Source organism: Thunnus maccoyii, chromosome 18, assembly GCF_910596095.1.
Source record: "Thunnus maccoyii chromosome 18, fThuMac1.1, whole genome shotgun sequence".
Classification (NCBI taxonomy): Eukaryota; Metazoa; Chordata; class Actinopteri; order Scombriformes; family Scombridae; genus Thunnus; species Thunnus maccoyii.
The window spans coordinates 15,791,586-15,807,918 of record NC_056550.1 but is presented as its reverse complement, the minus strand read 5'-3'; the positions used below and the strand labels follow the sequence as shown (position 1 = coordinate 15,807,918).

Genomic DNA, 16,333 nt, shown 5'->3' with positions numbered 1-16,333 from the left:
TAATAATAATGATAACGATAATGTATTTATTTGTTTATTTAGAACTTTTAAAAACAAATGTCACAAAGTGCTTCACATAACAATAAAAAGTTAAGGCAGTTAAGGTGGGCAGGAAAAAGCAAAAAAAAACCTAGCGTAGACTCAGGCAAAACAAAAAGCCTGCAACGCTATGACTAGAAGACATAATGCACACTGTGGCAAATGACTAGGGTACTGTGCAGGTCTACAGTATAAACTCTTTGGATAATGGGGTAACGAGGATCATGTCTGCAGGCAGGTGCAAGGTCAGGTGAATGGAAAAAGTAGTGGGCAGGAGAATAGCAGGGTCTTAAATGATGGAAAATGTTAGTGGACAGTCAATCAAATGTTGATAACTAACAAAGTATTGAAAGACAGCTCTTTATAAAAATGTATTCATATATATATATATATATATATATATATATATTTATTTATAGATAAATGAAAAACAAGCACACTCATGGCTGAATTATGGTACTTCTAAAACAGGCCACGGTAAAGGCTTTGGCAAAGTGAGGAGACTATTGGCAGAGGCAGTGAGAGGTTGACCATGGCCAATTAGAGGAAAGGTGAGAGAACAGTCATTTTGTTGAAGTAAGAATTTGAAGAGTAAATAAACCAATTGACCAATCTATGAAGATGGTTTGATTGTTTTTAAAAAGGTAAAGATAACTTTTCTACTTTGGTTTTGAAGTGAGACAGAGGAAATCTTCGTGGCAGTCAGAAATGAAATGGAGAGACTGAAATGGACTCCTTTAAATTTCAGATAACAGGCTGGGTTGTGGCAAATCATTAACATTACCATTTTCACAAATAGAGTAAAGGTTTCACAAATCAGAAACTGTGTTTTATTGATTCTCTGGAGTCTCCATGATAATCGAGTCTAGGTTTGACAAGTCTAAGTATAGTGGTTTTTGATCTGGATCTGGTCTAATGTGGTCTGGATGCAAAAAAGGATTGAAACCGCCCTTTTCTGCATTTTCACAAATAGAGTAAAGGTTTCACAAATCTGAAACTGTGTTTAAATGATTCTCAGGAGTCTCCATGTTAATCTAGTCCAGATTAGTGGAAGTATAGTGGTTTTTGATCTGGACCTGGTCTAATGTGGTCTGGATGGGAGAAAATCAGTGAAATTGCCCCTTTTTGCATTTTCACAAATAGAGTAAAGGGTTTGAGATCATTAAGACAAAATATTAAAGTAAAAATGAATAAAACTCAGGATTATGATACCCTTTGACATCTCCTGTCATACTGGAGTATTAGTTTGTTAAGACTTTTTAATACTGAGCTGATAAGACCACAGCAAATAGGTAGAGATAGCAGTAAGACTGAAATGCAGTTTACCATGAGTAAGGGTATAAAAAATATGCTACAGTTGAAATGCTCAAAATTTAGGACTATTGCACCCTACTGATCATTTTCATTTCTTCTTCCCCGTATTTGTTCAATTTTTCAGTTCATGAATTAGCTCGAAAATGACTGAACAACGCCATCTACAGGCGTCATACCACTTTTAAGGCGGACTGGAAATTCCAATCAGGAGCTATGAATCGGAAGCCAACTTCAGCCTCGTCATGTCACATCTTCATATTTTTTCCACTTGAGTTGTCAAACAGTTTTAGTTTATTTGAGCTCTACAACAGTTCTCGGTTCATTGACTTGAGCTAGCCAGCTTAGCCTAGCATCGTGTGGCGCAGCATTTAATTGATGACTTTCACTACGACTCACTAATTCGGGAGTTCCCCTGTGTCACTCGGCAGGTTTCAGTGAGCAGCCTCTCACACACACACCTCTACGAGCTTACAACAAAGTACATGCTGTTAACGTTATGTTTTGACAACATTATATGGTGTTTTTACTGCTTTAGCTGCGTTATATTTTTACCGTTTGGCGGTGACCTCTCCTCCAACAGTGTCACTCAGCGTCTGAGTAGCGTACGTTGTGTAGCTTGTGTACGGTGCTGCAGACCTGCCCTCTGATTGGCTGAGGCACTTCTGTGTTGTTAACCCTATAGGACCCGGGTTACATTATTCTTACACAGTGGTGAGAGCAAATAAACCACAAAATAAGCAGCAGCTTGCAGGTTAAAGGTAGGACCATGTGACTGTCAACCTCCAATGAAGTCTCAGTCTACAGTGAGCTGGTAGTCTCCTCTCACTATCAGGTGTTTCTGTGTAAGAGGTGCATTGGATGTTAGTGAGACTTTTAACTGTAAATAAGGCATCTGAAATTAATCACAAAATATTTCTTCCTCCTCTTTGGTGGGCCTCTAGTTGCTGGCGCCCTATGTGACCTATCTCAACTATGCCCTGAACATTGAAGGTTTGTCTTACCATAATCATTCCCCCTGTTCATACTGGCCATTTAAAGCCTCCCTCTGTGCAAAAATATATTTAAAAGTTTATCTGAAGCTAATATGAGGCTTCAGCCATCCAAATTGTGAAATAAAGTAGATATCTTTCAACGTTTTTAGTGCCAAAGTCCCTCTTTATTGCTATACTTCCATGTTAAATATACTTTTTCTTTATGTATCCACCAAAAAACCCTGAAAACAATAGTATGTCAAGATTTTTACAGAGAGAAAACAGCAGGGACAACAGTAAAATGCCTGGTTTCGGAATATAAATGTCGCTTACTTTTATTGTAATTTTGGATGTTTGTGAATCTGAACATGCAGTTTTAGTTTATTTACAGTAAATTACATGATTTCTGCCATTTGCTGCAATATAAATGATAAATATATAGTAGCCTATATAACAAATCAAACTAATTACAGTAAAATTGATTGACAGTGGCAGAAAAGCAGGAATAAAGCCTACTGCAATACTATAATAAAAAAGTGCATATACACCCAAATTCCAACAAGCTGTTTAGACTACTGTATTTAAATCAAAATGAATAAATAAAGACACTTCTGGGCATTCTTTGATACCGTCACAGGTAACTGGCTGTCTTAAATGGCTGATATAAACCATCTCATGATCTGTCTCTTGATGGTATGTGGCCAATGTTCACTGATCCTGGTCTTGAGGATGGGGCTACTCAGCACATAAATCAAGGTGGTGAACATGCAAGTAATGAAGTTACTGCCTGTATGAGGATGAGAAAAACAATAATCAAGCCATTGCCACAGGCAGTGATGAAACCGCCTCATTGTCGACTGACAGCACACAGCTCATGAGGTGAAGGACTGAGGATGAAGCCCACTGCAGGAGTCAGATCAAGGTCATCCTCTGTCACTGCAGGTGGAGGACTGAAACGAAAGCGCTGGAGGAGGGTGGTGAAGAAAAGGAAGAGCTCCATCTTGGCCAGACTCTCTCCAAGACAAACTCTGCGACCTGTAAGATTGAAAAGTGGCAAAAAGTTAAACTTGATCATTCCTGCCCGAGAATAAAGACTCTACAATTCTTTGAGAATAAAAACTCTGCAAAGTTGTTTTACCTGCAGAAAAGACCATGAAGGCATCTCTCCTGATAAATTTACCCTCCTTATCCAGGAAGTGGGAAGGGTCGAAAGTGTGTGGGCTCTCCCATTGACTCTCATCATACAGGACAGAAAAAAGCAGAGGAAACACAATAGTCCCCTGTATGCAAAAGAAGAGAACAGGTCTATCATATATCGTTTCAGAACCAAAGGACTGTTTTAAGAGTTCAGAGGTGGATGAATATATCCAGCAAAGACAATTTCATGTTGGAAAGTGGTAAAACAGCTTTGAACAACTGACCTCTTTGATGAAGTAACCCTGGAAAGTGACGTCTCGGCTGGTTATGTGAGGAATTGATGTGGGGACAATGCTGGCAAGTCTCTGTGTCTCATGAATGACGGCATCAGTGTACGGCAGGTTTTTTCGGTCATCTACTCGGATCTGGCGGCTTCCAACCACCCTGCTCAACTCGTCCTGGACCTTGTCTGGAGACACAAACTAAGAATGTTCTTTGCCTGCATTTTTCTATTCACTCCAAAACCTACATGTATTCTATGAGTATATGAGCATACATTTTCCTTTGTCCTGCTCTTTGTCAAGTATTTCAGGCCATTAACTGATGAAAACATAAATGCACACCTATGAGGAAAGATTCAAACGCTTGGTCTCTGTCCTTACCTTGTATTTGTGGATATTTGGCCATAAACAGCAAACCCCATCTCAGTGTAGTTGCTGTGGTGTCAGTACCAGCAGCAAACAGGTTTGTCACTGTAAATATCAAGTTCTTCTCATGGTAGTGAGTGTCTATAATGTGTGAGTCCTAAGAGAAAGAACATCCATCCCACGTATTATTATAAAACAGACCTGTGAAGCATTGTTGTATCTTTTGTTAGCTGAAAAACACCAAAGTTGTTGTCATACCTCCTCTTTCTTCTTCCGAATCAGAAAACAGTCCACCAGTCCCCTGCATATGTGAGGGTTCAGTGTCGCTTTCAGATGCTTGATTAAATCTTTGACATCTCTGACAGTCATCTCAACATTTTTTAATATCAGATGCCGGTTTTTTATCCAACTGAGCAGCCAGGGAAACATGTTGTAAAGCTGTGACATAATTGTAAAAACAGTACAGATGATTTAAGAAGATTTAAGTTCAAACCAAACAAAAATCCAAACAGATACATTTCATGCATGCAAAATTTCATGCAAACATATAAAATGGAAATATACATTCTGGATATTTTAACACAAACAGTAAGATTTGTTGTGTGTGTTATCTATGTGCCACATGAGTTTAAAAGCACATATTTCATGATGTATTACATGGAATGATCTCATTACAGACTCGTATATACTAAGCATTTAGATGCTATCAAGTCAAAAACCAAACATTAAGTTTACCTGGATTGGTACAGAACCAGTAATGCGTATAGTCTCGTTGGCTCGTCTCACCAAGTTTTTGAATCGAGGGTCACTGTATTCAAATCTGCTTCCATACACGATAGAGGAGATAATATTGGATGTTGCATAATTCACTGGACATGTTGTATCAAATGGTTTCCCTGTAAAAAGAGAGCAAGAAACAAAGATATTATAAAACATAAGATTTGGTTTCTGACTGATTGATATGACAACTCAAACATAGTCAGTGCATATGGTAACACACCATGATGGTATTTTGAACGGCCTATCTTGTACCACTGAAAAAAATCATATTTTTCTCTGTGTAACTGACCATTGCATGAACACAATAATACACTTAGAGGTGTACTGTTATGGAAAATGAAATGCCACTCTACCTTGTGATGAGGTGTTCTTCACCTTCAACGCATATTGTATGATGATTGTGTATCAGGACACTGTGTCATGTTATTATCACGTACACATATTAATTCTGTACCTTTATGCTCGTCAAACATTTGAATCAGATGGCAGCATTCCTCTAAGATTTTATCCTCAGCAACTCTTTTGCCCATCCCAAAGTCTCTCAGGGTGGAGAGAGCAAAACGTCTCATCTCTTTCCAGGATTCTCCATTTGCAAACAGAATTCCTATTAAACATGACACGCAAGTTAGAAGTAATCTGTAAATCTGTGTGTGTGTGTGTGTATGTGTGTGTGTGTGTATACATATATAAATATATATGTGTGTGTGTGTGTGTGTGTTATTAGATATGATACTCATCAGAAAAGTTAACAAATACAATGTGATTTGTGATTTTGCTTGTGCTCTAAGTGTTCATCTCTAGTATTTCTTTTTATGCTGAAATGCAAACATATATTAAAGGTTTAATAAAGGAGGGTCATACCATGACCTTGATTGGCATCATAAAGAATGGGGGAGATGTCTCGGTCTCCAAACTCTTCTGCGTAGCTGACCAGAGCCTCTTTGACTGTCTTGTATCCAGCCAACACCACCACTTTCTTGGTTCCTAAGTAAACTGTAAATACAGATCCATATTTTTTTGAAAGCTGGAAGAAAAAAAATGTAATAACATATATCAGAGATAATGTAAGAACATCTATTATTGTAAAAATGAGTAAATGAAAGGACATTCAAATAGATTGCAAACTGTTACAAAATGGGTTATGTTCACATTAGGAGTGCTACACTTACCTCACACAGGGTTTTGTAGGGTCTCTTGAGATCCAGCTGCAACAGGTTGCCAAGCAGTGGCAGAGACCTCGGTCCTGGAGGCTCTTTCCCTGTTTCCTGGGAGGTGAAACTACTGGAGACAAGACAGAGGACAAGCAGGACAGCAACAGCCCCCAACAGAGTGGTAGGACTGGAGAAGAGGAAGAAAACAAAATCCTCCAAAGGAGACATTTTCTCTTCTGTTGATGGTAGTCCTCTGGATGAGCGTGACAGTTAAAGCACAGTGGTGTTTATGCTGACATTAATATCATCATAAATTTCCCTACACCTACAGGATTATTAATCACCTCCCCGCCCTTTTTGGCTCTGTTTGCACAGAGATGTGAGATATATCTCAAAGGAGAAAAAACTTGAAAGCTTAGTTAAAATAAACAACAATGGTCTAATTCTTGTAATGTTTCTAAGATGAAGAAAGCAGGACTGAACCCCTGATTTAACATGGTTCTTTACATAATAGCATCTCTGACTCCAGGTACATCTAAGTGTATGTGACCTGTATTGTAGGTTAGCATTTCCTGATAGATGCTTCTCCTGCAGACTATTACACATTCTTCAAGATGTCTGATGAGCTATGAGGAGCTCAACCTTCTCATATAGTCTTTTGAGGCCTGAAGAAGTAAAATGATCCAGTAGCCTATTAACAGGAAAAAAAGCAAAAAACAGACTACAACAAATAGTACAAGTAGCCAACATCATTTGAGTAAATAAAATGAGTAACTTTTCATATGATAGGTCATTGATCAGTTCATGTCAGAGAAGCAGAGAAAAAACCTGGTCAATGATTGCAGTTATGGAAATCATCAACCTACTCAATACCATATGGTTAAAAGTTAACAAAGTACACTTACTAAAGTTTTATTCTTACAATTATGAGGTACATGTACTTTAATGTTCCATTTTATGCAACAGTATACTTCTACTCTAATTGTACTTGGAGGGATTTAGTTCCTTCTGTTTCAAAGGGAAAAACTGTCCTCGTCATTCTTCTACATTTATCTGACAGCTTGTTGCTGGTTACATTACAGATTAAGAGTTTACACACAAAATATATAATCAACAATAAAATTTGATGCATTATTATAGATTATATTAGAAAACTATCCAGCAGGATATAAAGCAATTAACATGAGCTCCACCTTAAAAAGACATTAAGTAAATGTTAGTACATTGTGCTAAAAATACTTCTGCACTTTTATCTATGCAAATGTTTGAATACATGACTTTTACTTTTAACAGACTATGTTTAGTGTAGTATTAATAGTCTGAAGTTTTGAGAGGGCTACTTCTTCTGCCACCACAAATACAGACCCACCAATACCAACACTCTCAAAAATAAGGCACTAAGGAGGCCCCATGACTGAGTTTGCCTACGGCCCCTAAATCACATCCACATCCTGCTTATGAATTATCCTGCTTTGGATCATATTATAATATTTAAAAGGAACAGGACTCACCTGAATGTTATTCTTACACAGTGGTGAGAGCAAATAAACCACAAAATAAGTAGCAGCCTGCAGGTTAAAGGTAGGACCATGTGACTGTCAATGCACAATGAAGTCTCAGTCTACAGAGTGTGCTGGTAGTCTCCTCTCACTATCAGGTGTTTTTATGTAAGAGGTGCATTGGATGTGAGTGAGACTTTTAAAAGTAAATGAAGTGTCTAAATTTTTTTTTTTAAATATTGCCTCCTCCTCTTTGGTAGCCATCCTGCTGCTGGTGCCTTAGGTGACCGCCTATCTCGCCTATGCCCTGAACAACAAAGGTTTTTCTTACCATTATCATTCCTCCTGTTCATACTGGACATATAAAGATCCTTTAATAATGCACTTACAATGTAAGTGATGGGGGCCAAAATTCACAAGCCTCCCTCTGTGCAAAAACATATTTAAAAGTTTATCTGAAGCTAATATGAGGCTTCAGCCATCCAAATTGTGAAATAAAGTAGATGTCTTTCAATGTTAGTCTTTTTAGCGCCAAAGTCCCTCTTTATTACTATACTTCCATGTTAAATATACTTTTTCTTTATGTATCCACCAAAAAACCCTGAAAACAATAGAATGTCAAGATTTTTAGAGAAAGAAAACAACAGAGACAACAGTAAAATGTCTGGTATTGGAATATAAATGTCGCTTACTTTTATTGTAATTTTGGATGTTTGTGAATCTGAACAGGCAGGTGTGATTTCTGCCATTTGTTGCAATATAAATGGTAAATATTACAATGTAACATATCAAACCAGTGGCAAATAATGAAATTGATCAACAGTGGCAGAAAAGTAGAAATATAACCTACTGCTATACTTTAATAAAAAAGTGCATATACACCCAAATCTCAGCAAGCTGTTTAGACTATTGTATGCAAATAAAAATGAACAAATAAAGACATTTAGGCTGGACGTTCTTCGATACAGTCACATGTAACTGGCTGTCTTAAATGACTGATATAAACTGTCTCATGATCTGTCAATGATTACTGATCCTGGTCTTGAGGATGGGGCTACTCAGCATGTAAATCAAGGTGGTGAACATGCAAGTAATGAAGTTACTGCCTGTTTGAGGGTGAGAAACACAATAATCAAGCCATTGCCACAGGCAGTGATGAAACCACCTCATTGTCAACTGACAGCACACAGATCATGAGGTGAAGGACTGAGGATGAAGCCCACAGCTGGTAAACGATCAGTAGCCTATTAAGAGGAAAAAGGCAAAAAAAAAAAAAAAAAAAACAGACTTAACCTTTACATGGTTTTCAGATCAAATTGATTCATTTCAAAATTTTACTGAAAGAAAAATGATACAAGGAAACAATTTTTCAACCTGAAACTTCATGGCCTTGGCTTATTTTTCTTCAGATTGAATGGTCTTCATCCCCAATGAGAGAGCCCCCCTGCTCAACATGATTTATGCCACACAAGTCTTTTACTTTTAACAGACTATGTTACACTATCTAAACTATGTTAGACCATCTAAACAGCACCCTGCAAACAGAAAGGATCAGATAAGGAACCCCTCATCTCCTGCATGGTCACTGAACCAGACCACTGACCCAAACCACCTTTGATCCTGCAAGCAACAAACTTCAAGCAAGCAAGACCAATTGACACCCCAGTGTGAGCTGATAGTACGACTTGGATAAACATCACCCCACCACTTGCTGACATAAACTCACCTCTAGGAACACACACACACACACACACACACACACACACACACACACAAACACACACACACACACACACACACACACACACACACACACACAAATGTAGCACATGGCCTGGATCCCTGCTGTTTGCAGCCAGATCAAGGAAAACAAAGAACTGTAAAAGACATGGACTTCCAAATGTAGTCTTAGATTTTGTCTAAGGGAAATTAATATTGTATGTTAGTATATGTGTGTGTGTCACCCAATGTGTTTTATTGTTTTTATATTTGTTTTTATTCCACTTCCTTTAAGCCAATAAATAGACCACTAAAATAATTCAATCATCTTTGATAACACTAACATCATAATTAGTACCATTCTGCTTATTTCTCTCTCTAAATGTTAAAGCTACTATCAAAATGCAATTGTTATAAATCATGCAATTGTTCAATTGTAAATACTTAGATTAAAAGAATAACAGCCTTCAGGAGCTGAACCCACCTCCCCATGGACAGGTGACAGGCAGGCTGAAAATTTGAGATAATATCTTATCTGACAATTCATGCTTTTGCTTTTTTGCTTTTCTTACTTTTGGCCCTTGCTTTTTGCCATGCTGGTTGAAGACTAGCTGTTTGCTAGTCTGAGGATGTGATCCTGAAAAATAGGGGCTGAAACCTCAAACTCTAGTTAAGGATCAAGACTAGGAGAGCATAAACTAGGAGCTGTCTTCCAATGAGAACTTTTCAAATCTGGACTGGGCAACTTACTGATCATCGCAAGATCCAGATTCCAGCTTCTCACCCCAGCACATCGAACTCCATTCTCCTTGAGAAGCCACTCAAGGGAGCGAGGAAGTATTCCTACAAAACCTTCATCAACTTGCTTAAACCATGGTGATATCATAATTTGCAATTTCAGTGGCAATTCAGAACTAAGCTGTTGAACTGTTGATTTGACTTGCTGTATTTTCTTGTGCTTGCAACTCAGTGACTTAACCTTAAAAGACCTTTTCCCTCGCAAAATCATAATTTATATCAATAACAATCATAATTCCAATTGACCTCTCTTGTGTGGCCAACAAGGAGGACTATTTCCCTTTTGTTATACATATGGGTTATGTTGCTAGAGGAATAATTTCATTTTTGAGTGTTGCACAATAATAATTCATAATTCCCCCCTTGAAATCATGAAGCTATTTGAGTGCACAAACACCTACGAAAGGCATGAAGGAGGCCCCATTACTGAGTTTGCCTAGAGCCCCCAGATCACTAAATCCATCCATGGTTATACTTATATACTGTACTGCACATAATGGTATTTTCCGCATCCTGGTTATGAATTATCCTGCTGTGGATCATATTATACTACTTAAAAGGAACAGGACTTACCGGAACATTATTCTTACACAGCAGTCAGAGCAAATAAACCACAAAGTAAGCAGCAGCCTGCAGGTTAAAGGTAGAACTCCTAGACTGTCCTCCAACCTCCAATGAAGTCTCAGTCTACAGAGTGTGCCTGTAGCCTCCTCTCACTATCAGGATGTAGCAGCATAGAGGGTGCTGTTTATAATTGATTCCACCTGGTGGCGGTCATTGGTTCAGCTTTATATAAAGGTGGCAGTCTTCCCCTGTCTCTTCCTCTTGCGCTCCCCCATCTCGTCACTTCCAGTCCGGGAGTTTTGGTCCGTCAAAGCAGCACTGAGTGTGTGTCGCTGTGACCCTCCCTTTTGTGTGTAGTGTCTTCCCTGGGATCGTGGGTGACTTTCACAAAGTGTGTGTGACTGTCACGTGTGTCTGGGTGTTTAATTTAGTTCCCCCCCCCCCCTTCTGATATGAATGTGTTGTCATTTTAAATTGTATTAATAAAGTGTACTATTTTGTAAGTATCGAACCACATTTTCTCTTGCCTCCAGTAAATGAACCTGTGTCCTATTGATAATAGTGATAATTCTTTGGGTAAAATTCCCAAGGTGGCGTTGTCTGGCAACTTAACTGAAATTGTGTTAGTATAACTCCGTTGACCACTGCGGCGACAAGGTGTGTTTTTTTTTTGTTTTTTTTTAATGTAAGAGGTGCATTGGATGTGAGTGAGACTTAACTGTGAATAAGGCATCTGAAATGAATTGCACAATATTTCTTCCTCCTCTTTGGCGGCCCTCCAGCTGCTGGCACCCTATGTGACCTCCCTCACCTATGCTAAAACAAAAGCCCTGAACAACAAAGGTTCTTCTTACCATAATCATTCCTCCTGTTCATACTAGCCATTTAAAGATCCCTTTTATAATGCACTTACAATGAAAGTGATGGGGGGCCAAAATCCACAGTCCTCCTGTGCAAAAATTGATTTAAAAGTTTATGAAGCTGATATGAAGCTTCAGCTGTTCAAATTGTGAAATACAGTAGATATCATTCAACATTAGTACTTTTAGTGCCAAAGTCCCTCTTTATTACCATACTTCCATGTTAAATACACTTTTTGTTTATCTATCCACCAAAAAACCCTGAAAACAATAGTATGTCAGGACTTTTAGAGAAAGAAAACAGGGACAATGCTAAAATAGCTAGTATTGGAATATAAATATAGCTTACTTTTATTGTAATTTTGGATGATCATTAATCTGAACAAGCAGGTGTCTATTTACATTAAATTACACGATTTCTGTCATTTGCTGCAAAATAAATGGTAAATATATAGTATATAACAAATCAAACCAGTGACAAATAGTGAAAATGATCGACAGTGGCAGGAATATGGCCGACTGCAATTCTATACTACAAAAGTGCATATACACCCAAATTCCAACAAGCTGTTTGGACTATTGTGTACATAACTAACACATACATTTAGGCTGAACATTGTCCAATACCATAACAGCTGTCTCAAATGACTGATTAAAACTGTCTCTTGATGGTATATGGCCATTGTTTACTGATCCTGGTCTTGAGGATGGGGCTACTCAGTATGTAAATCAAGGTGGTGAACATGCAAGTAATGAAGTTACTGCCTGTGTGAAGTAAAACAGTTGTCAAGCCATTGCCACAAGCAGTGATGAAACCACCTCATTGTCGACTCACGGCACACAGCTCATGAGGTGAAGGACTGAGGACGAAGCCCACAGCAGGAGTCAGATCCAGGTCATCCTCTGTCACTGCAGGTGGAGGACTGAAACGAAAGCGCTGGAGGAGGGTGGTGAAGAAGAGGAAGAGCTCCATCTTGGCCAGACTCTCTCCAAGACAAATTCTGCGACCTGTAAGAATGAAAAGTGGCAAAAAGTTAAACTTGATCATTCCTGTATGAGTATAAAGACTCTGCAATTCTTTGAGAATAAAAACTCTGCAAAGTTGCTTTACCTGCAGAAAAGGCCATGAAGGCATCTCTCCTGATAAATTTACCCTCCTTATCCAGGAAGTGGGAAGGGTTGAAAGTGTGTGGGCTCTCCCATTCACTCTCATCATACAGGACAGAAGTAAGCAGCGGAAACACAATAGTCCCCTGTATGCAAAAGAAGACAACAGGTCTATTAGGCTCTGTAAAGTCTTAGAACCAAAGCTCTGTTTTAACTGTTTTCAGAGGTGGATGAATGTATCCACAAATTCATGCTGGAAAGTAGTGAAACAGCTTTGAATAACTGACCTCTTTGATGAAGTAACCCTGGAAAGTGACGTCTCGGCTGGTTTTGTGAGGAATTGACATGGGGACAATGCTGGCGAGTCTCTGTGTCTCATGAATGACGGCGTCAGTGTACGGCAGGTTTTTTCGGTCATCTACTCGGATCTGGCGGCTTCCAACCACCCTGCTCAACTCGTCCTGGACCTGGTCTGGAGACACAAACTAAGAATGTTCTTTGCCTGCATTTTTCTGTTCACAAACCTACATGTATTCATGAGTATATGAGAAGCATACATATTCCTTTGTCCTGCTCTTTGTCAAGTATTTCAGACCATTAACTGGTGAAAACATAAATGCACACCTGTGAAGAAAGATTCAAACGCTTGGTCTCTGTCTTTACCTTGTATTTGCGGATATTTGGCCATAAGCAGCAAACCCCATCTCAGTGTAGTTGCTGTGGTGTCAGTACCAGCAGCAAACAGGTTTGTCACTGTAAATATCAAGTTCTTCTCATGGTAGTGAGTGTCTATAATGTGTGAGTCCTAAGAGAAAGAACATCCATCCTGTTTATTATTATAAAACAGACCTGTGAAGCATTGTTGCACCTTTTGTTAGCTGAAAAACACCAAAGTTGTTGTCATACCTCCTCTTTCTGCTTTCGAATCAGAAAACAGTCAACCAGTCCCCTGCATATGTGAGGGTTCAGTGTCTCTTTCAGATGCTTGATTAAATCTTTAACATCTCTGAGAGTCATCTCAACATTTTTTAATATCAGTTGCCGGTTTTTTATCCAACTGACCAGTCGGGGAAACATGTTGTAAAGCTGTGACATAATAGTAAAAATAGTACAGATTTAAGAATATTTAAGTATAAACCAATCAAAAATCCAAACAGATACATTTCATGCATGCAAAATTTCATGCAAACATATAAAATGAAAATATACATTCTGGATACTTTAACACAAACAGTGAGATTTGTTCTATGTGAGTGTAAAAGCACATATTTCATGATGTATTACATGGAATGATCTCATTACAGACTTGTGTATATTCAGCATTTGGATGCTATTGAGTCAAAAACCAAACATTAAGTTTACCTGGATTGGTGCAGAACCAGTAATGCGTATGTTCTCGTTGGCTCGTCTCACCAAGTTTTTGAATCGAGGGTCACTGTATTCAAATCTGCTTCCATACACGATAGAGGAGATAATATTGGATGTTGCATAATTCACTGGACATGTTGTATCAAATGGTTTCCCTGTAAAAAGAAAGCAAGAAACAAAGACATTATAAAACATAAGATTTGGTTTCTGACTGATTGATATGACAACTCAAACATAGTCAGCGCATATGGTAACACACCATGATGATGTTTTAAACTGCAGTCTTCTACTATTCAAAAAAAATAAGCATATCTTTCTGTGTAAGTGACCATGACATGAGCACAATAACGCACTCAGAGGTGTGCTGTTATGGAAAATAAAAGACCCAGTAGACAAAATACCACTCTTCCTCATGATGAGGAGCTCTTCATCTCCAACCCGTATTGTTTTATTTCTATATAAGGACACCGTGTCATGTTATTATCACGTACACATATTAATTCTGTACCTTTATACTCGTCAAACAATTGAATCAGATGGCAGCATTCCTCTAAGATTTTATCCTCAGCAACTCTTTTGCCCATCCCAAAGTCTCTCAGGGTGGAGAGAGCAAAACGTCTCATCTCTTTCCAGGATTCTCCATTTGCAAACAGAATTCCTATTAAACATGACACGCAAGTTAGAAGTAATCTGTACTAGTCTTATATGTCTAACACTCATCAGAAAAGATTTTTAAAAAGATGGTAAATACAATGTGATTTGTGATTTTACTTGTGCTCTAAGTGTTCATGTCTAGTATTTCTTTTTGTGCTGAAATGCAAACATATATTAAAGGTTTAACAAAGGAGGGTCATACCATGACCTCCACTGGTGTCATAAAAAATGGGGGAAATGTCTCGGTCTCCAAACTCTTCTGCATAGCTGACCAGAGCCTGTTTGACTGTCTTGTATCCAGCCAACACCACCACTTTCTTGGTTCCAAAGTAAACCGTAAATACAGATCCATATTGTTTTGAAAGCTGGAAGAAAAAAAATGCAATAACATATATCAGAGATAATGTAAGAACATTGATTATTGCAAAAATGTATAAATGAAAGGACATTAAAATAGATTGCAACATGTTACAAAATGGCTTCTGTTCACATTAGGAGTGCTACACTTACCTCACACAGGGTTTTGTAGGGTCTCTTGAGATCAAGCTGCAACAGGTTGCCAAGCAGGGGCAGAGGCCTCGGTCCTGGAGGCTCTTTCCCTATTTCCTGGGAGGTGAAACTACTGGAGACAAGACGGAGGATGAGCAGGACAGCAACAGCCCCCAACAGAGTGGTAGGACTGGAGAAGAGGAAGAAAACTAAATCTTCCAAAGGAGACATTTTCTCTTCTGTTGATGGTAGTCCTCTGACTGAGCCTGGGACAGTGGTGTTTATGGGTTAACCTCACCGAGGAATGTCTCCTATAGGGTTACTAATTATCTCCCCGCCCTTTTGGGCTCTGTTTACACAGGTATGAGATAAGTCTCAAAGGAGAGAAAACCTGACACTTCAATAACAAGGACTTGTTTGGCAAGTCCCACAACAAACAAGCTCAGAAAATAACAACTTTTTTTTAAGTCATAGCATCATTGATATCAGGTACATTTAGGTTAGAGTGTAGGTGACCTGTACTGTAGGTTACAAATCCCTGATAGATGGTTCTGTTTACATATTCTTTTAGATGTTTTATGATTTACCTGAACTTTGAGGGCCCCATAAGTTCAAACCAGTGTTTCCCAACCTTTTCCCAACCTTGCTTCCAATCCCTTATCACATGTTGTACATGTTTATGTGCTGTGGAGTTAGACCTTCTCAGATATTTTTGGGGGGCCTGAAGAGGTGAAACAATAAAGTATTTAACAGGAGAAAAAAATGTAAAAAACAAAATTATGTGCCATAGAATTTTTGTTTTGTTTTGTTTTGTTTTGTGACTCCTTTAATCATTTCACACAGCATGTTTGTACCTGTTTACTTATAATATAAGGTTAACATGATAACACACAAGAAAAGCTTTACAGAGCTTCTCAACACAAGAAATGAAATCAACACATTTTTATACTGTCTTTTAGCTTTGTTTCATTAGCCCTTTTAATCTCATTTAAAACTTGGGCTATTTGTCTATAATCTCATTTCTTTTTTTATTGTGAAACACTTTATGGTCGAAGATTTTATGTGTAACTTATTAAACCAAGTAAGATGGCCTCTCCAATGGTCAGATTTGATGCTATTAAAAAGGATCGCTTCAACAAAAGCACCAAAAACACATTTTCCCCACTTACCCCTGTTGGTATCTATGTATGTAAATAAAATGTTTGCTGGAAAAATTACATCAGACAAAGGCGATTG

At 38.3% G+C, this 16,333-nt stretch overlaps 2 protein-coding genes across 2 annotated transcripts; both read right to left on the bottom strand.

Annotated features, from left to right (window-relative positions):
• Positions 1–2,488: 2,488 nt before the first annotated feature.
• Positions 2,489–6,267, bottom strand: LOC121883444 (cytochrome P450 2K1-like). The gene is made up of 9 exons (XM_042391722.1): positions 6,058–6,267; positions 5,750–5,912; positions 5,343–5,492; positions 4,844–5,004; positions 4,367–4,546; positions 4,124–4,265; positions 3,746–3,930; positions 3,463–3,604; positions 2,489–3,359 (listed from the first exon to the last, which is right to left on the bottom strand). The coding sequence occupies exons 1-9, from the start codon at positions 6,265–6,267 to the stop codon at positions 3,172–3,174; spliced, it is 1,521 nt and encodes a 506-aa protein (XP_042247656.1). The 3' UTR covers positions 2,489–3,171.
• Positions 6,268–12,299: 6,032 nt separating this feature from the next.
• Positions 12,300–15,328, bottom strand: LOC121883446 (cytochrome P450 2K1-like). The gene is made up of 9 exons (XM_042391725.1): positions 15,119–15,328; positions 14,811–14,973; positions 14,463–14,612; positions 13,949–14,109; positions 13,493–13,672; positions 13,250–13,391; positions 12,874–13,058; positions 12,591–12,732; positions 12,300–12,487 (listed from the first exon to the last, which is right to left on the bottom strand). Exons 1-9 carry the CDS (start codon positions 15,326–15,328, stop codon positions 12,300–12,302), a joined length of 1,521 nt encoding a protein of 506 aa, XP_042247659.1.
• Between the last annotated feature and the right edge of the window lie 1,005 nt (positions 15,329–16,333).

Excerpts from the sequence above, each read along its gene's own strand:
- LOC121883444 (XM_042391722.1), bottom strand. The coding sequence starts at position 6,267 with ATGTCTCCTTTGGAGGATTTTGTTTTCTTCCTCTTCTCCAGTCCTACC. Across the intron at positions 3,605-3,745 it reads AGGGTTACTTCATCAAAGAG|GGGACTATTGTGTTTCCTCT; the intron begins GTCAGTTGTTCA and ends TTTTGCATACAG. Across the intron at positions 3,360-3,462 it reads CTTCATGGTCTTTTCTGCAG|GTCGCAGAGTTTGTCTTGGA; the intron begins GTAAAACAACTT and ends TCAATCTTACAG.
- LOC121883446 (XM_042391725.1), bottom strand. The coding sequence starts at position 15,328 with ATGTCTCCTTTGGAAGATTTAGTTTTCTTCCTCTTCTCCAGTCCTACC. Across the intron at positions 14,613-14,810 it reads TGACACCAGTGGAGGTCATG|GAATTCTGTTTGCAAATGGA; the intron begins GTATGACCCTCC and ends CATGTTTAATAG. Across the intron at positions 13,673-13,948 it reads CTGGTTCTGCACCAATCCAG|CTTTACAACATGTTTCCCCG; the intron begins GTAAACTTAATG and ends ATTATGTCACAG.